The sequence below is a fragment of the Muntiacus reevesi genome, chromosome 6 (genome assembly GCF_963930625.1).
Source record: "Muntiacus reevesi chromosome 6, mMunRee1.1, whole genome shotgun sequence".
Taxonomy (NCBI): domain Eukaryota; kingdom Metazoa; phylum Chordata; class Mammalia; order Artiodactyla; family Cervidae; genus Muntiacus; species Muntiacus reevesi.
Window position 1 is genome coordinate 19440074 of NC_089254.1, and position 27272 is coordinate 19467345.

Below are 27272 nucleotides of genomic sequence, written 5' to 3' on the forward strand. Positions count from 1 at the left end.
ATAAAGTATAATTTGATGCACTAATATTCAAACTGAGTAACCGTGTCTGTCTTATGTGGCCTCAAAAAAGAAAAACACCTTTTTTTTTTTTTGCAATTTTCCTATATGAAATCCATAATTAGGGAAATATAAAGGATGAGCACAATTATTCCTAACTTTTTGGTTTGTAAAAGGGAACTGTTCATATCTCTAAATCCTATAATTTAAGTACAGTGTCTTCAATTAAAATGACCTCCATTCTTAGTGTTTTTACATTTCAGTAAAGAAGCTGATATTGTTTGATATTATTTTAATTTCTTATTGTGACTAAAATAGTGAGCTAATGCCTCAATAAAAATTATAAAAAACAGTTTAATAGAGTTACGAAATGGAGAAGCTTTATGGTTAAGTAACTTAACAGTTTTCCTGCTCAGCTATCTGAGGATATGACATCCTTAGAAATTATGTTGCTAATTGATACCCCAAACTAAAGAAAATTAACCTGAATAACTCATGAACTTAATTGTTTTTGACATTATAATTAACATACCTTCAGTTTAGTAATTTCACATTTAATTGAAGGTGATTCTTTGAAGCCTTGACCAAAAACTCTCACCATCACACAGTTGTATTTTCAAATATTACAGAATCCAGCATTCTCAAGTTCTATAATCTCAGGAACCTTGTCTACACACAAAAAAAAGATTTAAAAAATAGAACAGATTTTCTTTAATTCCAGAAAAAACTAATTATTTTCCAGGCCAAAATTAAAAGCATATGTAAAATAATATTTTAAAGTCTATCCCCAATATTACTTAGTACATTAATTAAACTGTTATGTGTTAATAGTAATCTAGCATTAAAGGAAGTATTACCTACTATTCAAGCCAGTAGAAACAGCATTACAGGTATTATCAGTGCCCCATTATACAGGTTTAATTAATATTTTAATAATATTTGATACCAAATAATACAAGTGTTAAAAAATTACTGCCACCTGGCATATGCTTTGCTTTTGCCATTTGGTTTATGTCATAGAGATACGTTACAGAGAAAATGCTCTTATAAAAATAGGTTATGAAAAAATGCCCTTGTAATAAGATAATGTATTTAGCAATGCAATGTATTAAATTAAAAAACAATTCTTAACATAATTTTTGGAAAGGACTATCAAATTTTGTGCATGCTGTTGTCCCTGTATTGTTGACATTTTTATGTATTATTGCTATCCTACATGCTACCATAATCTTAGGTATACTTCTCAGTCGTAGGAGAAAATAATTTCCTTATGAGTCAGAGTCAAATGACCTTCTTATGGTATTTCTCTCCTTCTGGTCATGGTAAGATTATTCATTATCTCTATCAGCAAGATCTGGTGGTTAAAATAGATAAATTCAGTATAAAAAGTAATTGAATCCTTTGTTTAAGAACTGTTAAGATCTATGTGAATATAACTTTAAAAGCAATAGGATAAAAAATAAGTAAATAAAAGCAATAGGATATAAAAATCCTGCTATTTGTATTTAGAGTTCTAAAATATTTATGAAAATTTAGAAAAATTATATTATTTTATATATTCAAAGCTTACACAGCAACTTCTATTTTTCTGCTGTTATTCTAAATGTTGGAGATATAATCATGAACAAAATAGTCCTGGCCTTTCTGATACTTACATTCTATTATGGGAGGACAAAAAAGAAAAAATAAATATGAAGTATATCACATAAGTGTTTTCAAGACAATGGAGAAAAAGTATATTAACTATTAATACATTAAGGGAGATAAAGGCTATGGGGTTGTGTGAGAAAAACTATTTTATTTAGAATGACCATGGAAGGATTCTATGATAATATGATATTTGAATAGAGAAGACAAGGAAGTCAGTCATGAAGATATATGGAAGAATGTGTCAGTGAGAGGGAGTGGTAAGTGCAAAGGTCCTGAGGCAGAAGCAGGCTTGGCCTTTATTAGGAACAATAAAGCTTCCACTAGAGAACACTGGAAAGTAATGACCTATGGAGGAATGGTGGATGAATTCAGCGAGAGAGGAGTCTGAGATTGTACAGGGTCTTCTAAGCTATAGTAGGGCCTGCCAATCTTACTTTGAAGGTGATGAACAGCCAACAAAGGGATTTAAGCAGAGTAATAATACAGTCTGACTTAACATTTCAAAGGAATCACTGCATGAAGAATAAACTTGGAGAGAATCTAAAATAAATCTCTCTCAGATAATGGTGGCTTGGACTAAGTTGGTAGCAGGGAAAGAGATAAAATTCTTTGAAACTAGAGGGGAATTTCTTTCTGATGGATCAAACATGAGGCTTGATATGAAAAGAAAAGTCAAAGTGACTGAGTTTTTAACATGAACAACTGTGGAAAGAAGTTTGCATTTACTGAGATGGAAAAGAGCAGGTTGGTGGCGGTAGGAGGAAAATCAGGAGTTACTGGTTTAATGATTATGAGAATCAAACTGACTTTCTGATGTCTTCCTCTAATTTACTGTGACAAAATGATGAGTACCATTTAGATAGATTAGAAAAAAAAAAAAAAAACCCAAAACTAAGCATATTAGTAAAATGAGCAAAATATAAAAAGTGCTTAAAAACACTAAATTTGGGAGTTCCTGGCAGTCCAGTTGATTTCAGACTTCACTTTCCAATGAAGGGAGTGTGGGTTCAATCGCTGGTCAGGAAACTATGATCCCACATGCCTTAGAGCCAAAAAAACACAAAATGTAAAAACAAAAGGAATATTGTAACAAACTCAATAGACTTAAAAAAATGGTCCGCCATCAAAAAAATCTTAAAAACCACACCTAAATGTGAGTTCTAGAAAAACAATTATTCTCTACAAGTAGAGGACCAGCTATGTGCAAAGGTCCTGAAGTCAAGAGGACCTGACATTTTAAGGAACAGCCACAGAAGCCAGAGTGAGTGGAGAGCAATTAGTGAGGGTAATAGTAGTAGAGGGTGAGTGTGGAGAGATTCTGTGTGCTTGATCACATTGTGTCTTCGGGCCATTATAAGTACTCCAGCTTTTATTCTGAGTAAGATGAGACTGTTTTGGAAAAGTACTAATGTATTGATTAATATAATTTGGGTTCTTTTCCATATATAATCTGAATAAAGTCTGGTAAGACACTGAAGTTTAAAAAAAAAGTTTTCATAATCAGATAAGGTACACAAGATCAAAGTTGGACTGTATTGACTTACCTTGGGAATCACTGCAATCATAAGAACTAAAGCCTGAGGAGCATGCACACTCCCATTCCATACACTGCCCACGGCCACTGCATAAATTTGAGCATTTTAAAGACAAGAGAATGTCTTTAATTGACTTTCTGATTCTCCTCTGTTATATTTCCCCTCTTCAAAATCCTCTTTTCACATTCATTTTCTAAGAGAGCTACAGCTGCTTCTGCCCAGCTTAGATCATCTTTTAGGAGATGATCTTAGACACACGTCCATTACACTGTCTAGTCTCTTGCCAAGAAAGCCAAGACAGTGCCTTCCTATGCTGGAGGTGGCCAGAGTGTGCTCACACGGTGCCAATGTGCTATATTCAGTGAGGCCAGATGGTGTGGGCCACGTGGGGGCAAACTCTTGGTTGACCTCCTCAGTGTGGTCCTCAGGGAAAAAGTAAGTGAACTCTTCTAGGTCACTTTGGCCAAGACTTTAGAAAGCAAACAGAGGAAGAAACTCACTAAAGCTGTGCTGTGTCCATCTGCTTTGTCGACCCCACCTTGTTTCTTGGCTGTGATTACCCTGTTCTGTGTATGTCTCTCCTTGTCCAAAGTTTCTGATGCATCTTGGCTTTCATTCCTGGGGTGATTTTGTAAATTTAAGTCTAGATTGGTTAGGTTCACATGCCTTTTTTCTTGAGGAAGGAAATCCAAGCTGTTTTCTTCTTGAGATGTAGGATTGCTTATTTCTCTGCGAAGAGCTTCTGAATTAATATATTCAGATGTGACATCTAGCTCTGGTATCAAGGAAGAATATTTGACATGTTTGGGGTCTTTGCAAGCTGAAACGACCTCTGATGGAGAAACAGTGTCCAGATGATGAGAAGATCTCATCAGTGAATGTAGTGGATACAGTGAAGTAGTGTCCACTAAGCAGCTACAGTAGGATAGTTTTCAGGTGATGGCAGAGAAACTGGCATTGTGTCAAACATGCTTTCTCCTGGTAAGATCCTTCCAGATGGAAAACAGGAAAGAACAGCAATTTGGACAAGAACAATTTTTCCACAGTAACTTGGAAAAAAACAAACAATGTTGAGTTATCAACCACTCATTTTAAGTCAGACATGAATATGATAGTAAATGAAAATAAGTTACTTTCTTACCTCCACTCATTAACAAAAGCAACACAATTATTAAAAGTTTGATCAATTATGATCCCATTTTTATCATGGAAATCATTTTCTGGATTTTCATCAAAGGTGCCGCAAAGTCCCAGAGTGTTTCTGTAATCTAAACTAGGAGCTCTGATTGTTAAACTCATGCCCCATTCACTAAGATCAGCATGGTTAAAGCTCCAGAAGAAAATGATATCTGAAATACAGAAATAAAAGATGTTTAAACAATATTCAATATAGATTAAGAAAAAAACCCTATATTTTAAGCAATAAGAAATAAATTCATTTATACTTTTAATACAAAAGGAAAATAAAATACTGATTTTCTTTAGATCACAACTTTCCTTTTAATATTACATGTCAAAGTAACAGAATTTGCATTTTGCAGACTTGAAGTTTTATCTCCATATTGATCCTTTCACTGAGATATTTTGTTTATGCTCCTTTTGTTAAATAATTTACACTAAAGCAAATATTTTATACAATTAAAATAGCTAGAAATGTTGAGGATAATGTTTCTGAAATAATATCCCTGATAATAATTATTTCATGTAGAGCTAGACTGCTGAGTAATTAATTTACACAGATAAATATAGTTCCAGAGGAGAACAGATTCCTGTGGGTAATCAGTATTCTCTTGCAGTCAGTAGGTAATAGAATCAGAAGCCAAATTATACCAGAAAGTTGCTTGGGGAACTGGGAATGGGAGCAAGGGGGTTTCTTGAATCATTTTAAGAGCTTATGTCATCCATGAGCCTCCTCACAGGAGGATCACCCCTCCTCACAGGAGGATCACCCCTCTCCCAGGTCAGGTGCTTTGATGTCTGTGTTGAAGATCACTGAAAATACACCACCTGTGTTTTGTTCCTCTGACTCTTCTTCCCCTTTTAAAGTTTTAAATTTAAAAATAGCCCTTTTCTCCTTTGAAAACAGTTAAGTGAAAACAGCTAAGTGTTCACTGCAGAAAAATATTTTAAAAGCAACCAAATTTTACATTACTACTCAATCTGAGGTAGGTAGTATATCTTAATGCAAGTGCTTTGAAAAGCTCTCCTATATTTCATTAATATCTTCTTCACCTGTCAATAAATCCACATTTACTCCAAAATTTTCATGAGTACAAAACGTTCTAGTATGTGCCAGCACTATATTTAGGGTTTTGGTTAAATGGTTTTATTCATCACTGATTAATTGTACTTTTTCCCTCTTGGAAAACTATAATGAGTTTCACTATGGTTCTGCACATCCTTGATTATTTTGATAAATTTTCAGAACTAAAATTTCCTGAAAAAATGGCACACATAGTTTCAGATTATTTTTTATGAATAGTACGTATGTTCTCTGGAAAGACTAACTACATTGTCTACACTTGGTCTTGCATGAGAGGTGTTTGATCTGCATTTCTTTGATAAACTGATGAGGTTGACATTTTCATATTTTTGTTGGTTATTTGTACTCTGGGACATATTAGTTTTATTTCTTTGTGAATTGCCTATTTATATTATTTGCTCATTTTAATTGGAGTGCTGACTATATTAGCGATGGATGAGTGCTTTCTATATTAACTATGCTTTATATGTAGCAAATATTTTACCTTTTTGATTTGCATTTTGGTTTTTAATGACAATTCAAGAATATAAAGCTACATTAAAAATTCTTACTCATCTCAATGCTATAAAAACATTCACTTAAACTTTCTGTTGCAGCCTGGCGGAGCAGAGACCAGAACCTGCCCCATGACTCGAGGGTGCGGCAAACTGCACCCTCGTGATTGTCCTGATTGTCCTAGTAAGCATGTCGACCTGACATTCTTGGGGCACGAAGTGCTCTCTGCTCCGCTTCACTGCCTACCCCTGCATCCGTCTCCATGGAAACAAAACAAGTTATTCCTGATCAACAGCAAAGCCCGCGCTAATCAAACTCCCCAGTATGGCCATTCCCTAATGATCTCATGTGACTTCTGCCAATAAACGTGCGGGCTGAAAGGAGCCATTTTGTCTTCCTGCCATGGAGAGCAGGAGGGCCCCCTGACTCCCCGCTTGCCAAATTATATGGGTCTGTCTTTTCATTCCTGCTGACTCTGTTTCACGTCCTTCTCACCCGCTGTGCTGGATCTGGCAACATTTACTACTTCCATTTAAACTTAAATTTCATTCACCTGGAATTTACTTTTTTGGAAGATGAAGGGAAGATGACCTTAAAATACAAATAATCAGCTCACAGATATTAAGTATTATTTTAAAATACATAAACTGAGGTCTGTTTCTTGATTTTCTAGTCTCTTTCATGTATCTACCAGTTTATTCCTGAAGCAGAATCATCTGTATTCATTTAAAAAATAGTTACTCCTGAATATTTATTCTTATGTATTTCATCTCTGCCTAATATACTGTTTATTGGATGTTATCAAAAATATTTTTTATGAATAACCCACCATTATACTGAAATCTTAAAATAAGGCATTTTAAATTTGACAGTTTTAACTTTGTTGTGTCTGTTTGTGTGGTAAGTGAAAAAAAATGTATTCTGAGATCTGTGTTAATTGGTAAGTTATTTTCTTAAAAAAACTAACATTGGAAAATAATAGAGCCTAATTTAATATAGATGAAATTCAGATTTGAATCTAAAATCAGTAGAAAAAAACAAAAAATAATTTTAACAGTGACTAATCATACATACTGTGACTTTTCTTCCTAAGTAAGATTCACTTATCTTGATATTGCTGGTTATATCTTGGCTCTTTACAAATAAATATGGCTGTGATTCATGTAGCTGACCACTGCACATATCAAAAGTAACTACATCACCTTCTTCTTTGGCAACAAAGCCGCAGTTAGATGACACAGGATAGTGAAAGCTTCCACAGTCCCACTGATGTACATGGACTTCAGAATCACATGACATACTCTTTTAAAGCACAAATGTTCCAGTCTTGAAGTTATCATACATCCTATCATTAAAAGAAGTCAATTGCATTAAGAATTGATTTAAAATATCACAATAGTATGTTATAAACTAAATATACATATTAAATATATTTATATGCATTCAATATATTTTGATGCAAGAATGGAAAATCTATATTCTAATAGCTTTATACATCACAACAGTCATTTGTAGACTACTAAATGAAACAAGGAGGTAATAAACACCCGAATCTCTCTCACTACATTTTTCTTGTGTTGCATCACTTCAGTCGGTCCCCACTTGGAGGCTTCTCTTTCTGACACTGCTTTCTGGCCCCTCAGATGCACTGCATACTTTGATGAGTCTGTCTCTCTCCACCCGTACAAGCGTACGCCTCGTGAGGTCAGGGGATGTGTGTCTGTTCTGTGCACTCCCATTCTCCAGCCCTTAGAGTGTGGTTTGCCACCTAGTTGTTACATGGTTAATACTGTTGACTTATAACAAATTAAATTAATCGCCACTATGCTTTCTTCAGGTTTTTCCACATAAACTTCTAAGTTTAGTTATAATTATAAAGGATTTAATTATAATCATAAAGGATTTTTGTATGTGGGGTCACCTACAACCTTTCAATACCTTTTCAAACTTTTGGAGTTTCACTTGCTATTAGGGCTGGGGGCTCTACATCTTTTTGCTGATATTAAATAATTTTATTAACAATGATCACATTGTAATTTTTTAAAGAAGAAATGACGTTGTATCACAAAGAAAATTATGACTCAACGAGGAGGTATTCTTATTCTTTCTTTAGTAACATCTTAAAATCATGTATTTCCCAAAACAGTATAACTGAGTTTAAATACTTCTATGCAGATATTAACAGCAAGATAGTTTAGGTTAGTGTAGGGTCATTTTGCTCAGTTTACTTTAAGTTCCAAAGGCAGACATCCAGGTATTCGCGATGGATACAACAGTTTTTCCCCTGAGTATCCTTGCAATGAATTAGAAGTGGTTAATTTTTAAAATAATTATAATGTATTAGCTTAATCATCTTACCTAAACCTTCAATATTATTTCAATATCATGTAGAAATACAATACAGTACATATCTCTAGAAGAGAGAATTTAATCATTATTATAAATAAATGGTCACGCTAAAATGACTGTATTTATAAGAATCTTCATTTTTACAAACTCAACTTCACAATTATTCTGTATATTTTATAAAAAGAGCTAGATTTTAGGGCAAAAAACATTTCACGCGAACAAATATTTTGAAACAAAACAGTGATGTCCATACATGCCTTCCTTTTTAATCTTTCAGTGAACAGGACTAAGAAAAGAAATAGTATAATGTTTAAAACAAAGCAACAAAATCCAAGAGAAACACAAACTACCAAAGGAGAAAGCTTTCAGGAACCTACCTGCCATCAAGGTGATTGTATGTGGATCAGTAAATGAATAGCAGTAAGCAGTTGGGACATCTTTCACTCTGATCTTAAAAGCAAAGAAATCCCTAAATATTAGTATTAATTGTTATTTAGAGATATACAATAAATTTTCTACACGTTCAGTGAATTTTTAATCAGCTACTGTTTTATCATAGTTATTAAGATAGGAATCATTTTAAAACTGAAATAGCTCATTAAATAGCTTTGAGATGAAAAGTTTATAAGGTATAGTAATAAAATACATCTATTGTTAAAGCTTAGTTTATAAAGAGATTTTTATAATTTGTTAACCTGGATGCTGTCTGGAATGTAGCTGTTCCACAGGAAAGTCTCATGAACTATAGGTTCTACTACAATATTTGTGACTCTATTCCCATTTTGTGAAAACTCTGTAACTGCAGTATAGTAGACGAAAGCATGGCTACAGGTTCCATTAGCACAGGATGATGTCTGGTGAAGGTCCACGTGACAGGAAGACAGTGCCAAATTTAAGCCTAGCTGTTCTGTACCTATTTTAGTGAAAGAAATACACAGAAAATTTTCCTAAGAGAAACTACCAACCAAAATCCATAATAACATAGAACAGTGAATTCAGAATTTATTCTTAAATTATTTCCTCTTATTTAAAAATATACTGGTAATTTCTAAATAAACCAAAGCTATTGAACTCTACCTGATCTTTACAAATAGTTAATCAACATGTGTGTAAACATATATACATACATACTACTATTTTTCATAGGTTATAAATTCATGTGCTCTTGGAAATAATTTAGAAGCAATATAAAATTTATTTTTGTTTCTGTAAAGAAAGCACTGTAATTCTAACACTATGAAACATAAGTTTTTCTGTCTAATTCTGTTAAGCTTGGGTACAGATAAATCTTAGGGCTTGAACTTAGTTTCTATTCATTGTTGAGTGATAGCAATGATTACTGAAACAGAGTTCACCAAGCAGATTTAGTTATTGATACAGAGTTCATCATTTTAAAAAACAGAAAAATCAAAACTAAGTAATTCCACACCAGAAATAAATCTGCAATCTCTTTTCACCTTCCGAATGTCCCAATATATTCAGAAACTTGAGATGCTTTTTGCCTTGGAACAAAAAACACACACAAAAATAACTTGGAAAGAAAAGAGAAGGAAGGAACTCTAGAAATTTGTGTAACTAAACAAAATGGATAGATTCCACCAAAAGCTGGCTCTAAAAGAAGTTTGCTCTCACATTCAATTGGTGAATACAAAGTTCATCTGAGATAGGCTCATTGCATAGATTCTAAGTTCCTGAAAAAATTTTCTCTTCATGCATTTTTTCCCCCTAGGAATGTATACTTTTCCCATATACACAACAAACAGCAGAAACGTCTAAACTCTTAGCCGTCTCCCTAAGGGGAATATGAAATATATCTTGCTTAGATAGAACCATGACATAATTTCCCCTAGTCTATGATATGAGGGCCAAATACTGTTCTTTTTAAGACTGGGAAAAAGCAGTGGGATCTTTCTAGAAATGTAATGCATGTGTGTGCTCAGAGGCTCAACAATGTTTGACTCTTTGCGACACTATGGACTGTAGCCCACCAGGCTCCTCAGTCCATAGAGTTTTCCAGACAACAATGCTCGAGTGGGTTGCCACTTCCTCCTCCAGGGGATCTTCCTAACCCAGGGATCCAACCCAACCCCCCCCCCCTTTTTTTTTTCCCAGGAAATAATTTAGTGGTTTTTTTTTTTTCTGACAGTGTTTTTTTTTTTTTTAATTTTATTTAGTTATTTTTTTTTTCAGTGGGTTTTGTCATACATTGATATGAATCAGCCATAGAGGTACACGTATTCCCCATCCCGATCCCCCCTCCCACCTCCCTCTCCACCCGATTCCTCTGGGTCTTCCCAGTGCAACCCAACTCTCTTAAGTCTCCTGCACTGGCAGGCCAGTTCATTACCACTAGCTCCACCTGCGAAGCCCAGAAATATGGTAGGAGACACCAACTTCTGCTCTATAGGAGTAGAGATATAATGAAAATATGCTTAAGGAAGATGAGATGAAGAATATCAGAATGAAATAAAGAAATTTTATACAGAAAAAAGGAAATTGTTTTTATTGACAAATAACAGATAAACTTCTAAAATGTAGGAATATATTTAGGCTGTTTTTGTATTATTTTAGCAGTGCTTATTGTGTTGAAAGAATTTAGAGCAGGCAAATATACTTTAAAGTACACTTGGAAGGAAATCTTTGCCTAAAGCAATTTTGGAAGATGTCAATAACATCACCCTCTTCCTATTATTCCCCATAAACTTTAGTAAAATTTGCGTATTACGCAAATATACACAATAAGCAAATAGATTGAAGCAGATATGTCAAATAGCCTGAGAAAGAGGGTTTAATTTCATATTCTGGATTATATTTAAAAATAAAGTGTTGCTTATGGTGCTCCTGAAATCCGAGTGAATAGTTGGGTGTTACCTAAGCCTTTTGAGTGTCAAACATGTTGGGAGAGCCTCTTTTGATTCTTTTTTCTGTCTCTGTAGTCATCTCTTTCTGGGTGAGTACTTTCCATGAGGCAATCTCTCTTAGCATTTTTATCCTTTTGTTTCTCTGATTTAATTAGGTATAATATAGATGTGAAGACCTAGATACATTGCACTTGGTGTATTTACTAAATAAAATTTTATGCCCTATGGTGAAAAAGGTATTAATATATGAACAGAGTTATAATCTCTCTTAAAAATTATTTTAATTTATTTATATTTTACTTGCTTGGTCCCTATATCAGAGGCTTAGGGGGAAAAAAAGAACCCAATCACTGCCATACATGGTTTGTCCTCTCATAGTCTGTCTTTTTCTGAGGGAGAATTTCAGCTCTTTCTGTGGCTGTGACAGTGACATATATGTGACCATGTGTCATACAATCTATATAACTAGTCATTTAAATGGAAGAATTTGAAAGCAAAACATCTCAAACATGAGCTTACATTAGAAAGCAGAGTGGGAAGAATGCATTTTGGGATTTGTGTTACATAAGCTTGAACTTTTAGCATAACTTATCACACCTTCCTCAGGGATGACTTGGAAGATCTTAAAGACCAGTGTGTCCCTCAATCTCTGAAAACAAAACAAAGAGAAGAGTAAGTGGAAGGATGAGGAGAAGGAGAAAGAGAAAAAAAAAAGGAGGAAGAGAAAGATAACAATGTGGAGAATGTTTATTATTGTCTTTTTTTTCCTAACTTGTGCTCTGAGCCCTGGAGGGATAAATGTGGATTGCAATATAGATTGCTTTGGCAATCATAAATTCGGCCCAGTATTATTAACATGATTGAGTTGTAAAATGATGTAAACATGCAATATAATTAATTATATGAGTGCACTCCAGTGACTTCCTGAAGAAAAAAAGCATTGGTTAGTATTTGAAATCTAATAATGAAGTGGATTTAGCATATTACTTTGATCAACAGTTGTCAGTTTTAATGAGATTTTGCACTCCTGACCAAGCTCACTGAATCCAATAGGACAAACAATAGGAACTGTGCTCTTTATCCTCAATTGGTATCCATTCCCGTCTTCAGATATAGTGCTCAATTCAGGTTGTAACTGGTGTAAGAAAACATGTAAAGCAATCATTTTAAAATATAATTTATTTCTGATATAATAATTTTGAAAGGGCATTCCCCTCCATAGCGCCTATGATGATAGTAATAAACACTAGAATTTTTTACCTAACCAAGATCAATTAAAACCAAACCCTCGAAAACATCAGTAATGCACAGAAGAGTACATTGAGTTGCTGTAATGTTTAGAGTTTAGGCACAGTTTGGTTCCACAACACATTTTAAGCAGGTTGAAGCCTGCCTTCGTGATTCTGGCTCAAGGCAGACAGAATATTTTTCTTAAAAAAAAAAAAAAAGGGCAAGTATATTCCAACTTTAGTTCAGTAACAGGCCCTCAAAGCTCATTGGCACTAGAATTATTTAAGCTATTTCTCAAAAAATACAAACTCTTGGGTCTCAACATGGAGTCTGTGATGTGGTCCTGGAACCAGCAGCCACAGATCACAATGTGGAAAACACAGTTCTAGAGGGATAATCTTTCAAATATACACCCGCTGCCACATACCTTAATGCCGGCAAAAAGTTCTTGGCTTTCAATGGCTAAACTTTGTACATGTGGGTTCTCCAAGAAAAAGACGGAAGCACTCCAAAATATATATGAATACAGTTAACAAATAGTCATTTAGCAACACAATTATGGAAGACATATGGATAAATTATTGAAGTACTTAACTTTAACTTTTGGTAGATTGTGCATAAGATATAATAGAGAAAAGTAATTTAAAAGCTTGCTTGAAAATTGAGAAAAAGTCCATTATAAAATATTAATTGTTTAAACTTCAACATAAATCAGTGTTTTGTAGACTTTGTATTTAAGATGTTTTTAAAGGTGGATAATAAATGACATTATCATTGGAAAAATAGGAACTTTTTTCCCAAAATAAAATTATATTTTAAAACAAGAAAGGGACATAAATTCATAAGGGTTCATTGATAATAATCAGTGAATTACTAAAGCAGATTCTCATAGAAAGTCACTAAGATTACTTATTAATCCAGTTATCACTGCAGTTGGCACAACTCCCAAGAAAAAAAATTAAAAGAAAAACATTGTGCTTTATGTCCTGAGGATAAAGCTTATATTAGAATATATATATATTTAAGCATTTTTGTTTTTCATTTTTATTGGACTATACTTGTTTTACCATGCTGTTAGTTTCTGTTGCACAATGAAGTGAACCAGCTGCGAGTATACACACATCCCCTCCCTCTCGGACCTCCCGGCCTCTCCCCGCCCATCTAGGTCATTCAGACCACTGAGCTGAGCGCCCTGTGCTTTACATATAGCAGGTTCCCTCTAGCTAGCTATTTTACAGGACTATATATGTGTCAATGCTAATCTCCCAATTCGTCCCCACTTCCAATTTTAAAATCCATTTTTGAAAATTAACACATTTATGAAAATAAAAGAAAATCCAACTTTTTGAACATACCTTGTCTTCAAGTCTGAGATTTATACCATCCAGTTCTAAAAGAGAGAATGCCTGAACTGTGGTCTTTTATTTCAGCTCTTCTTTGATTTCTTGAGAAGAAAGCCTAGACCAAGCTATGTGAAATCCCACCGAGTTGTTTGTAGGGAAAACATCAAAAGCATACCTACAGAAAAGCCTGGACTCAATAAGCTCCACCACAGCCTCTGGCCTTCCTGGAGGTGGTGGTGGTAAAGAGGCAGACAGCTGACCTGGTGGGAGAAAATTTGTGGTTGGTCATCTTACAGAGTTGTTATGGGAAAGCTCATGGAAACTGTAACTCAGGGGTTTATATTAAGGAAATGTAAAATACATTTAGAAAAATAATTATTCTCTGCTAAGTCGCTTCAGTCGTGTCCGACTCTGTGCGACCCCAGAGACAGCAAATCACCAGGCTCCCCCGTCCCTGGGATCCTCCCGGCAAGAACACTGGAGTGGGTTGCCATTTCCTTCTCCACAATTATTCTCTAGCAATCAGCAAAGTACCATATTCTTACTCTGACTCATAATCTCATAGATATTGATAGCAAAGAAATATGTTAGCTTATCAAGCTTATATTAATGCATGTTGAATATGACTACTCTTGAAAAGTCTAGCTCTTGAAAAGGAATTTACTTTCTGTTAAGCAATTATCTTTTCTAAAAAAAAAAAAGGAACAAATAAAATAGGATTTCTACTTTATAATTTCCCATTATAAAAATAGTCATGATAATGCAAAATCAAATGCTTTACCCTTTTACTCTTATAAGTTACTCTCTTAACCCAATCCATCATCATTCTGGGTTGAAAGAGATGTTCATTACAGAAGTGATTATACTATGTTAGTGGAAAATATTCAGAGAAGGAAATGGCAACCCACTCCAGTGTTCTTGCCTGGAGAATCCCAGGGACGGGGGAGCCTGGTGGGCTGCCGTCTATGGGGTTGCACAGAGTCAGACACAACTGAAGAGACTTAGCAGCAGTAGGAGCAGCAGTGAAAAATATTAAGTGTTAAACAATAGTCTTATTCTTTTCATTTTTATGAGGTTAAAAAAGTTTAAAGTTTCTCTAGGAACTCAGGAAGATTTTACAATTTTTAGCCCTGGGCATTTTCAAGATTAAAGCAGGGGAATCTAAATGTTTCAAAATAGCTTTTGATTTTTTTGTTGTTGTTCTATTTTAGAAAAGAGAAAAATATCTGACAGATAAATATTAAAAGTAAGATTTTTTAAATGTCCTAAAATATACAAATATTTTCTATGATGTGCACTGTAATTAATTTTATGATAATCACAAAATAATTTTCTCAATTCTGTAATGTAGATTTTGGAAAATTCTGAGACCTTAGTCTAAATGTGAGGGGAACAAACTTATGTAATTTCAGATATTTTAAAGAATTATTTGTTAGATATCTAGTTACAAAATCCCAATAACAAATGAACTGTCTTCAAATTAATCTAAGTAATAAATATTTTGCCAAACATTTTAAACATTAGGCCAAATCATTATCTAGATTTGAAGGAAATAATAGACTACTTTGGAATATGTATGATTTTTGAAAAATTACATATCTGAATGAAAATTTTCTATTAAATAAACTTAAAAAAAGTGCTAAATTTATTTCCAAATAGGGAAGAACTATCTATGGAAATGATTACTAGGAAGAGATAACAAATGACTGAAAAGAAAATAAATCATGAAATTAATTTTTTAATCAATTGGCATCCTCTATTTGGGTAAGCTAACCACTGCTTGCAACAATGTAGATCAAAAAACATTTGCTAAAATATAAAGAAAAAGACTTCAAAACAACAACAGATATATTATTTCTGCTTGAAAGGCACAATTATCACTTTGTCAGTTCTAACAAAGCACCTGCTGTAATGTATTCTCTATTTTATCCTGAAGGTGTATCTGTTGACTTTTGACTCAATATTTTCACTCAAGTGTTGCTTTCTCAAATTGTGTGTGACTTTGTACTGCAATTTTTCCAATTAATTACACAAATATTCTGAGTAGCATAACAGGTGGCTTAAATTTATTGTTTATTCAAGAGGGAGAAGTGATTTTACTTTAATATAAGTGTATGATAAAAGAAAATCCAAGTCTCTAATGCAGAAAAAATTATACTTTATGGTTAATGTTACTATTATTAAGGATACTATTTTATTCTCTTATAACAGGGTATAATCAAACTGAGACTTTGAGATATAACAATTGCTTATTTAGACAGCGCTAGGAAAATGGGCTGGAAAATCCATTTGCAAATGAAATAGGGCATAGAAAAACAACACAGTGATTTGAGGATTATTCTAGTACTACTTTTTAAAGACAAAGAGCTGGTATCTAAATTTTATATTATTTATCCTGATTCATTTTATGTAAATATGGTTTATTTCACCATTAAAGATACTTTTTTCAGTTATATTAATTATATGTCAGTAATTCCTCTTTCATTCAGTATATCACCATATAATTATTAACATATTTTAGCAACAAACCTTACAAAAAGGCTAATGTTTCAATAAATAATTTTAATTCTTGCCCCCTATTTAGCTAGACATCATAAATTTTATTAGACAACTATTTAGAGTTTTTGTTACAGGAAGGGGGCCTTAACATATGAAATAACTTTTAAAAATTTAAATTAGAAAATGAAAAATATAGATTGGGAAGGGACCACCATGAACATTTTTGGGTTTATCTTTCAAGCTTATTTGGTACAAAGTATGGACATGAGTTTGAGTAAACTCCGGGAGTTGGTGATGGACAGGGAGGCCTGGCGTGCTGCGATTCATGGGGTCGCAAAGTGTCAGACATGACTGAGTGACTGAACTGAACTGAACTGAACTGAACTGACCAAGACTACTACTAAGGTCAAAGTATGTATTCTTGCATCTTAATATTGTTTACAGAGTATTTTATCATGATGCATGGATCAAAAATATTGAATCAACCAGCAGTTACTGGATATGTGCAAATTTTTCATATTATTTGAAAAATGCTCTTATAATTAAATATTTCTTTAGGTAGGTTTTGAAAGTGGAATTCCTAGAAATAAATACATGTGAATTTTTAAGGCTGTTGAGATGAATTGCCAGATTTTCTCATGAAAAGATTCTACCAATATACACATATATCTATAGGATACAAATATACCCAACTCCCTATACCTCTGCCAGTTTCAAGACTATTTCTTAAAGGCATAATAAAGTGATTTTTATTTTTCATATCCACTAGACTATTGTCAAATCTTACTGTATTTCAACACATAAAGTAAGTTACAGAAAATAAAAACCTTTGGAAGTTATTGGTTTATAAGTACATTGTTAAAAACAAACTGTTTTAGTGAAAAAATACACAGAAAATTTTCCTAAGAGAAACTACCAGCCCAAATCTATAATAACATAGAACAGTGAATTCAGAATTTATTCTTAATTTCCTCTTATTTAAAAATATACTGGTAATTTCTGTCTAAATAAACCAAAGCTATTGCACTCTAGCTGATCTTTACAAAGAGTTAATCAACATGTGTGTAAACATATATACATACATACTACTATTTTTCATAGGTTATAAATTCATATGCTCTTGGAAATAATTTAGAAGCAATTTCAGTTTCATCAGGGCCACATGGGTATAAATTTGCATCAGAAACAGCTGCAAAAGGTTAAGGTTTATAGATTTATCCAACTGATAAACAGGTGACAGATATCTAAGAGGACAATTTTTTGGAGAAGTATGTTTTAATATAGGTTAAGATTTACTAGTTCTCATTTTTCTTTTATAATACTTTTTTTTCCCTTTTCAGGCTGAGATCAAATGAAGATAATTTGGAAACATATTTTGAAGCAATTTTAGCTTTCAGATCTTGGATTCTAAATTTTAGTCTGCATTGTTAAGTAATGAAACATTACAGTCTCCAGAGATTTATAGCACTCACTTGGACACCTCTTCCTTAGGAATTGCCTCCACCATAATCATGCACAGGATTACAAAACTGAGTCTGCCACTGTCATGGTAGTACTTATGCCCCAATGTCAAGTCCAGCACATTCTGAACAAAGATAGGCTCATCAGATTGCTTCTCAGAAGAATTTAGAACCAAACAGAGATGAGGAGTTGAAAACTGAGACAGGTGAATAATGGAGCGCTATAGGAATGTCTGTGTGTGCTTAGCTGTCAGTCGTGTTGGACTCTCTGTGACCCTCCCCAGCCCCCATGCCGCTTCCACCCAATGGACCGTAGCTTGTCAAGCTCCTCTGTTCGTGGGGATTCTCCAGATAAGAATACTCGAATGGGTTGCCATGCCCTCCCCAAGGGTATCTTCCCAACCCAGGGATTGAACCCAGGTCTCTCACATCACAGGCGGACTCTTTACCATCTGAGCCACCAGGCAGATTCCTATGGCTAAGATTATGGAGTTGTTCTCTTGCCCACACTCTCTGAGGTGTTCCATTTAACTCTTCCTCAGATTCAATGACATATCCTAAAACCTTAGTGTTGATTTTCTTTTTACATTATTTCTACTTGTTTTCTGTTATTTGCAACCCAAACTAATGTTCCATTGTGTGATTTTTTTCATGTGCATTTTTTTTTTTTTTGGTCATATGTATTTATATTCATGAGGGATGTTGCTCCATAGTTTTCTTGTAATGCCTGTATCTGGTTTTACTTTTGGAATAATGCTGACCTCACAGAAGTTTAGCTATCCCTTTTCTATATTTTTTGGAAGAGTTGTGTGAAATTGGTAGTATTTCCTCCCTACATGTTGGGAAGAATTCCTAAGTCATCTGGGCATGACTTTTTTGTTTTGTGTGATAGATTTTAACTAGAAATACAGTTTATTGAATATACATAGGATTGTTGAAGTTATTTATTTTGAATGAGCTTTCATTTTGTGTATTTCAAGAAATTTGTCTTCTTCATTTATGTTGCGTTCATTGGCAGAGTTATTCATAATAATCCTTTCTTGTAATATATGTAGAATCTGTAGTTCTGTTACGTCTGCTATTCCTGATACTGGTAGTTTCTATCTTCTCTTTTTTATTGATTGAATTGGCTATGGACTTATTAATTTCCTCGAATTTCTCAAAGAACTACCTTTTGATTTTCTTGAGTTTTCTGTTTTGTGTATTGTTTCAGTGATTTTCACTCTAACCGTTACTTCCATTTCCTGCTTACTCTGGGTCTCATCTGTACTTCTAGGCTCAGTATATAAGCTGAGGTCTATAGTTTGTGACTATTCTTTTCCAATATAGATGTTTAGTAGGTTTTTCTTTTAATTAACTTCAAACTTTTTCTAATATTCTAATTTCCTTAATTAAGGCCCAGAATGTGTTATATCTCACTAAATGCTTCATGTACAATTTGTAAATAATACTGATTGCCTAGCCTCCTCCAATTTTGCGATTTGTGGATAATATGGATTTTCCTCCACTTTGCTATTATTTCTGCATGCTCAATTACTGACAGATGGGCATTAATCTCCAACATAGACCATAGATTTGTCTATTTCTTCTTGAAGATGGATAAGTTTGCTTCATATATTTTGAATCTCTGTTGTTAGGTACATTAAGGATTTAGATTTTTATGTTCTGTTGTTCAGTTGACTCTTATCATTAGGAAATGAATGTTGCCTTTCCATGTAATATTCTCTGCTCTATAATCTTTGTCTATTAATTTAGCCACTCAAGATTCCTTGTGATTTGTGTTACCTAAGTATATCTTTTTCTACTCTTACACTTTCAACCTTACTTTTAAAAATCTTTAAAGTTGGTTTTTCTAGGCAGCCCATAGTTGTGTCTTACTTTTCTATCCAATTTGACCATTTCTGACTTTCAGTTGAGATTTTAGATCATTTTTGTTTAATTGATTATTGATATTGTAGGGTTTAAATTTACCATGCTGTTGTTTTCTATTTGTCTTATTGGCACTTTTCACATTTTTCTGCCTCAAGCAAACAGTATATTTTATGATTCCGTTTTATCTCTTTGTTGGTTGATTAGCTATGATATTTTTTTCATGGGTGCTGTAGGCTTTCTAGAATACAATCTTAATTTCTCATAGCCTGCTTTCAATTGATATGTTGCCTCTTCATGTATAGTTCAAGGACTATTTTGCTAACTAAATATGTAAAATGTGAAAAATATTTTTCCATGCATTATTCTAATAAAAGCATTCAATTTTTTGTTTGAATGACATTCTTTACAAGTATAATCTTAAATCAATGTTTCTTTTCTTATTTGGCTTCTAACAATCACTAAGGGTAGATAAATTGTGTGAAAATGACATATGAATTATAAAAAACAAAACCTAGTCATGAGAATATTAAAGTGAGATATTTTTTCTTAATTTTTGCTTTTTTGATGGTTTTTAAGGTAAATATGACTGACTGTTGCCTACCCAATCACCATAGGTTTGGGGTAGAAATATATTCAAGTGAAAAAACATTTCATAGTCTCATTGAAGATAAAACCGAGAAGAGCCAGGGAAATCTGAAGTAGTTGTGATGTTTTTCCCAAATAAGCTCCTTAAAAGGGGACAAGTTTCAGTTACCACCAGCTGTCTTTCAGCCTTTAGGTTTTTCATTTTATTCTGTCTAAAAGCACATAAAAAAGTTAAACCTGGACCTTCATCCTGTCACCATGCAGGAAGAGCCTAGAGACTCACAGAGACCTCAACCTGGCATTGTAAAGTGGCCAAATCATCATCGTTATTGAACTTTTGTCCCAGATTCTTACTAAGCAAGAAAAAGAAATTCTTAAGAGGATTAAGTGACATTTTTGTTTGCCATCTATGAAGCTTAACTGAAGTCTAAATGGTACTTCAGGGTAAGCTTTTACTGGCATATCAGAGAGGATAATTATGTATATGTTTGACTAACTTGTATATTAAAAATAAAAAATAGCAATCATCTTCCTTTCCCTAAAACCAGTAAGAAGACTCGAATATGGAGCATGAGAGAAATAATTCTGACTATTTAGGTTTCAGAAACTGAGTGAGTAGTAATGATATCAATAAAACAGGAAATATTTCTTAAGTTTTAAGGACATGTTGTGAAATGCAAATTTTAAATACTGAGTTTCTAAATTCAATGCAAACAATAACAAAATAAAGTTTCTGTTGAAGTAATTATTTGTATGTTATGCTATTTTCTAGGGTAAAAGTTTTCTTTTTTTTTTTTCAAACAGTTGCCACTATTTCTTAAACTAATGGGACTTCTCTCATAGCTCAGTCAGTAAAGAATCTGCCTGAAATGCAGGAGACCCAGGTTCAACTCCTGAATTGGGAAGATCCCCTGGAGAAGCAAATGGCAACCTACCCCAGTATTCTTGTCTGGAGAATCCCATGGACAGAGGAGCCTGGCAGTTTACAGTCCATGGGGTCGCAAGAGTTGGACACGACTTAGTGACTAAACCACCACCACCACCACCAATGTTGGTAAATTGTTGGTTTTTTCCATTGAAACATCTGCAAAATTTTACATAAATATTTGATAGCATTATTTGAAATTTTATAAAAAGTATGTTAGTCATCAGTCGTGTCCGATTCTTTGCAGCCCCATCGACTGTAGCCTGCCAGGCTCCTCTGTCCATGGGATTCTCCAAGCAAGAATACTGAAGTGGGTAGCTATTCCCTTCTCCACGGGATCTTCCCGACTCAAGGATCAAAGCCGGGTCTCCGGCACTGCAAGCAAATTCTTTACAGTCTGAGGTACCATGATGTGTAAAAAGTGTTGAAAAAATATGGTGTAAAGAATACTGAAAAATACTTTAAAAAGAAAACCCACAATATTTTTCAAAATATTTGAAAATATTCACTCAGCTTGGCCACTGAGTGAAGCTAATGTGTCTCTCTGGGTTTTCTCCTTTCTGGTGAAAGACACGAGCTTTACTAACTGAGCAGATACTACCCTTCCCTACTGAACATACTGCCTGCAGCCAGGTTTAGTTGGCCAGCAGCTGTGTAAGGAATGTGAACATTTACTAACTGACTCTTTCAGGCTAATTCTCCAAAGACTTTTCAGTGCACAGAGAATGAAATGCAGAGCTCGTAAATATCAGGCCCACTGCCCTTCCAACATGTTTTATTAGCTCTCACATGCTCACTGAGATCCAACATCTTTGTGAGTATACCCTATCCTAATCACATTAAGGCCATCCATTATTACTGTTGCTATCTGGGAAGTTCCTTCCCTCACTCTTTATTTGACCAAGGGCTGTTCACTTTCAAACTCTCAGAGTCAGTGCCCTGTGCTCAGAAAAGGCTTTCTTTGACGACACCACATTATAAATTTCATCTTCTCCTTACCTCCAGTATTCTTTACAACTTTTAATCTTTTCAATTGTAACTTACTGAAATTAATTGTAATTTATAATGTATATTCTTTGCCATTTTTTTGCTGTATTTGTGTCATTTGGTGTTTTCTAATTTGGTGAGTCTAGTAATCTCAGGATGAAAATGTTCGTAGATGTAACCCATGCATATGTGTGTGTGTGTGTGTGCGCGCGCATACTGTCACTTCAGTTGTGTCTGACTCTTTGTGACCCTATGGACTGTAGCCCATCAAGCTCCTCTTTCCACGGGATTGTCCAGGCAAGAATACTGGAGTGGGTTGCTGTGCCCACCTCCAGGAGATCTTTCCAACCCAGGGATCAAACCCTTGTCTCTTAAGTCTCCTGCATTGGCAGGTGGGTTCTTTACCACTAGTGCCAACCCTGGAAGCCCAGATGTTACCCATACGATTATTATTTGCTGAAGCAATGTTTGCCTACTGTAGGCAAACCCAGCAGTATTTCCCAGCATTTTCAGTCTCCTACATATGGATGAGATCAGATAATAAATCAGTAGGGGACTGGTTTTCCCCCATAACCTGGTTACCTATCAGCACACTACCCCCCATCTTCAACAGGAATAAATCCCTCCTTTATCAGCTTCATACTTGTCTAAGCCTCCAAAGTAAAAAAAAATCACCATTATGTAGTTTCTATTTTGAGTTCCTTGCAGCTGAGTTGGGCCACTAGTTCTATTAAATACTGCTATTGATGTAAAGAGTACATTGTCTATTTTCAAAGAGTTCAGAGTCATAATTAAGCTGTAAAAGAAAAGGAATGGATTCATTAGTTGTCAATTCTGAGCTCCATGACAGTATTTTGGGGATCCCAGTAAGAGTCCTTATTCTCCAACATCCTCAGTCAATACCATGATCAGTGTCAAGGTCACACATCTGATGTGTATTTTACGTCTGTATATCTCATGCCGCCTCTTAGATAACAGGCCAAAACAGAATTCTTGCTTCCTCTCTCTCCTCAGCCAGTGTGACTGTTCTCAGTCTGTCCCATCCCAGTTACTCAAGGAAAAAACCTAGATGTTGTTCTTGGTTTCTCTATTGCCATCTTCTCCCATATCTAATACATGAGCTTCCATTTCTGAAAGACATCTCAACTCAGTACCCTCTTTCCTTTGCCACTAGTCTAAGCCATTTCCACCTCCCCCAACCCCTAAACCACTGCCATCTTTCTACTGAATTAATGCAATAGCCTCCTAGATAGAGTCTTCTACAGGAATGGTAGCCTTTTCAGTACAATCCTCAGATTCTGTTATTCACCTATTTAAAATCCCATAAGACTTTATTGCAGTTAGGACTAAATGTAAGTTCTTACCATGGTCTACAGGCCCTATAGATCCTCCCTTCCACATTCATCTCATCTGATCTCACCTCCTAGGGATCATCTGCTCAGTGTTTCTGCCATGTGGTTTCTCCTTCAGTTCCTCGAGTGTCCATCTTTACAGCTATCTAAGGACGTTCTCATTGGCTGTACTTTTTAACCTGGAATGCTTTTTCCCACCTTTCTCTTCATTCAGAGCTCAGCTCAAGTTCATCACCTATTCAGAGACATTTCTCAGGTGCCTTGTAAGATGCATCCCTGTACAGTCAATCCCTATTGCATTCACAGTTTGCTTTGCTTTCCAAAATAATTTTGGTTTGTTTTGTGATGAGCATTTTATTTTAAAATGATTTATATTCACACAAAGTTTGCAAAAAAAATACACAGCTATCCCTTATCATCTTTATCCATGTTCCACTAATGTTCACTTACTAAAAACCATGATACATTTGTCAAAACTAAAAAATTGCCTTTAGGACTCTACTCGTAAATAAACTGAAGTCTCTGTTTAGATTTTTACCAGTTTCTCATGAGTGTTCTTTTCTAATAAGTTCTAGTTACTCAGTCCAGTATATCTTCATGATGCATTTCTCATGCTTGCTTAGTCCTCTCCAATCATTGACAATTTCTTACTCTTTCACGGTTTTCTTTGATTTTGACATTTCTAAATAGTACTATTTACATGTTTTGTGGAATGTTTCTCAATTTGGGTTTATGTGAACTTGCTGATGATTAGACTGGGGTTATGACTTTGAGTAAGCTGAGCACTGAAGAATTGATGCTTTTGAACTGTGGTGTAGAAGACTCTTGGGAGTCTCTTGGACTGCAAGGAGATCCAACCAGCCCATTCTAAAGGAAATCAGTTCTGAATATTCATTGGAAGGACTGACGCTGAAGCTGAAACTCCAGTACTTTTGCCACCTGATGTGAAGAACTGACTCATTGGAAAAGACCCTGATGATGGGAAAGATTGAGGTGGGAGGGGAACGGGGACAACAGAGGATGAGATGGTTGGATGGCATCACCGACTTGATGGACATAAGTCTGAGTAAGCTCCAAGAGTTGGTTATGGACAGGGAAGCCTGGTGTGCTGCAGCCCATGGGGTCACAAAGTCGGACACGACTGAACGATTGAACTGAGCTGAAGAATACCATAAAGGAGAAAGGTACTTCCTACTGAATGTTATTAGTAGATAAATGGTATCAATATACATTACCATTGCTGATATTAATTGTTTGCACTTCCACATTAACAAATAATTTTGACGATTTGAATATCTTGGCAAAGAACCCTTAACAAATGTGGCCAATTTAAACCAGAAATTTAGCCTCATTTTAGCAATAATAGTAAACCAAGTATCTTACTGAGCTCCATAAACTCCGTTAGCTCCATAAACGCCATCCAGAGGATGGCACAAACACACCAATAAACAGAGTTCCAACACTAGCAATTCATGTGCATTACACATGTTTTCTTACCTTCTGAACAATATCCCATGCATCCTTGAGCGGGCTGTAGGAAGTACACAAAAAACTTTCCACGGTTCCATGCAGACGCCGGGATTTGAAAAAGACAGCAGTCTTCCACAGTGCTGAGCAAAACTGCCTTGTGGCACAAGCTGTCAGTGGTGTGAGTCCCCCGGTGGAGGCAGTGTTTCCGAATCCTTCAGAGACAGCCAGATGGGGGCCTGTGTTCCACAGTGGTTCAGCTTTTGAAGCAGAGAAAGCAAAAACTGAAACACCAATTTGTTTTCATACATGGTAGATACATCAATTTTACATCTTCTTTCAAACAACCTTTAAAATATTAAAGGTCAGTTCAGTCGCTCAGTCGTGTCTGACTCTCTGTGACCCCATGGCCTGCAGCACCCCAGGCTTCCCTGTCCATCACCAATTCCTGGAACCTGCTCAAACTCATGTCCATCGAATCAGTGATGCCATCCATATTTTAATATTTAAAAATATTTAAAATATTAAAGTATCAATCATCAAAAAATCTAATAACTTGTGCCTATACCATAAAAGAAAAGATAAAGTCATAAATAGTAAATTTAAGGGTACGTGTTTGTGTGCTCAGTCATTTCTGATTCTTTGTGACCCCATGGACTGTAGCCTACCAGACTCCTCTGTCCATGGAATTTTCCAGGCAAGAATACTGGAGTGGGTAACCATTTCCTCCAGGGGATCTTCCTGACCCAGAGACTGACTGCATCTCCTGCCTGCATCTCCTGCCTGCATCTCCTGCATTTGCATATGGATTCTTTACCACTTGAGCCACCTGGAAAGCTCATAAGCTCATAAAGCTCATAAATTTAAGGGTAACTTTCTCATAATCAATACAGTATTTTTCAATTAAAATACCTTTATTACATTTATTATTATTCATTTATATTGTGAACTAGAGAAATTCAGTATCAGTGGATTTACTGAATAGCTGATACATCCTAAGACAAGTCAATCTGAAGTCATCTTAATATATAGCACAAAGATAAAGTGATCTTGGAGATTTCTTGAAAATTTTCTGAAAATAATATTTGTAAGATGTTAGTGCAAAGTGGAGGAGGCATCAAAAAATCAGGGGAGAAAGAAAGGATTGCTGAAAATCTGGTGACGGACCAACTGGTTAGCAATTTGGGGAAACAAATGAAGTTTTAAAGCCTCACTTGAAGCCAAATTTGGATATCTTTCCCAAGTCCTTTCTACATTACATACCTAAAAAAGGAAAATAATTCCCACTTTTTGAAATTTTTTAAATGTGGGTATAATAATTTAAAATGTGGGTAACAACAAAGAAAGGGCTTCCCAGGTGGCTCAGTGGTAAAGAATCCACCTGCCAATGCAGGAAATGCGAGAGATGTGGGTTCGATCTTTGGGTTAGGAATATTTTTACCTGGAGAATCCCATGGACAGAGGAGCCTGGCAGGCTACAGTCCATAGGGTCACAAAGAGCCGGACATGACTGAAGCAAGTTGGCATGCACACATGCAATGATAAAGAAAATGAGGCTTCTGTTAAGACATAATCCTTCTGTTAAGCAGGCAAGAACTGAGGGACGTAAAATAGGCAGTATTTTACTATTTGCAAGTTACTGAGGTTAAGTACACGAACCCTGGAGACTGACTGCCTGTGATCAAAACTTGGCTATCTGACCTGCTATCTAGGTGACTCTACAAGTGTTAATCCCTAAAAATATATTTCCTGTATTATATGGTGAGAATAATGATGCTAGACTGTCTTCTATAAACATTGTAATAAAAACACTTGGTGGACTGTTGAGTATTACATTAACTATTACTATTATTGTCAGAATAGAGGAGTATGGGAAAACTCCCTCAGATTAACTTAATCTTGATGAAAAATTAAAATATTGCAGTGTGAGTTATAAATTGGTTGTAACAGGATTCAATCCGTATAGCAAAAAATACTTAAGAAAAAGCACATGGAGCTAACATTGAGTTGATACCTCAACACATTTGGTCGGCATCTCAGCAGGTCTGTCAAAGAGCAGAAATTGATACCATCCAGGAGAAAGGGAGTGGTCACTTATCAGGTCTTGAATGTCTGACTGCTGGAGGTGAAAGGAGTCAAAATGGACATTTCAATAAGGGCTCTGAAGAAACTGGTTTCCCCCAGAAAAGCACTCCGGAGCTAGATTGGAAAGGTAGATGTCTTTATAAATTTCTTCATTGACATAGTTCAGTCCTCAATTAAAATTGATTCCCAAAACAAAAACAGAGCAAAAAAACCCCAAGTGTACATAAAGACCATCTGAAATATCATGATCACTTGCTAAAACAAAAATGACTTAATATGTGCTTTCCATAAATACAATCAGCTAATCAACAAATTCT

The 27272-nt window shown here is 34.9% G+C and overlaps 1 protein-coding gene across 1 annotated transcript in view; it reads right to left on the reverse strand.

Moving 5' to 3' along the window:
• The window catches only part of VWDE (von Willebrand factor D and EGF domains), a 91982-nt gene that overhangs the window by 64213 nt on the left and 497 nt on the right, over nucleotides 1-27272 (reverse strand). Inside the window, 19 exon segments of the mRNA XM_065938458.1 lie at nucleotides 530-666; nucleotides 3192-3319; nucleotides 3321-3431; nucleotides 3433-3748; nucleotides 3751-4116; nucleotides 4119-4171; nucleotides 4324-4507; nucleotides 4510-4531; nucleotides 7015-7285; nucleotides 8663-8739; nucleotides 8985-9202; nucleotides 12138-12285; nucleotides 12808-12897; nucleotides 13736-13978; nucleotides 17341-17411; nucleotides 24901-25020; nucleotides 25023-25058; nucleotides 25061-25130; nucleotides 26885-27069. Of these exon segments, the coding sequence (XP_065794530.1) occupies nucleotides 530-666; nucleotides 3192-3319; nucleotides 3321-3431; nucleotides 3433-3748; nucleotides 3751-4116; nucleotides 4119-4171; nucleotides 4324-4507; nucleotides 4510-4531; nucleotides 7015-7285; nucleotides 8663-8739; nucleotides 8985-9202; nucleotides 12138-12285; nucleotides 12808-12897; nucleotides 13736-13978; nucleotides 17341-17411; nucleotides 24901-25020; nucleotides 25023-25058; nucleotides 25061-25130; nucleotides 26885-27069 (2846 nt within the window).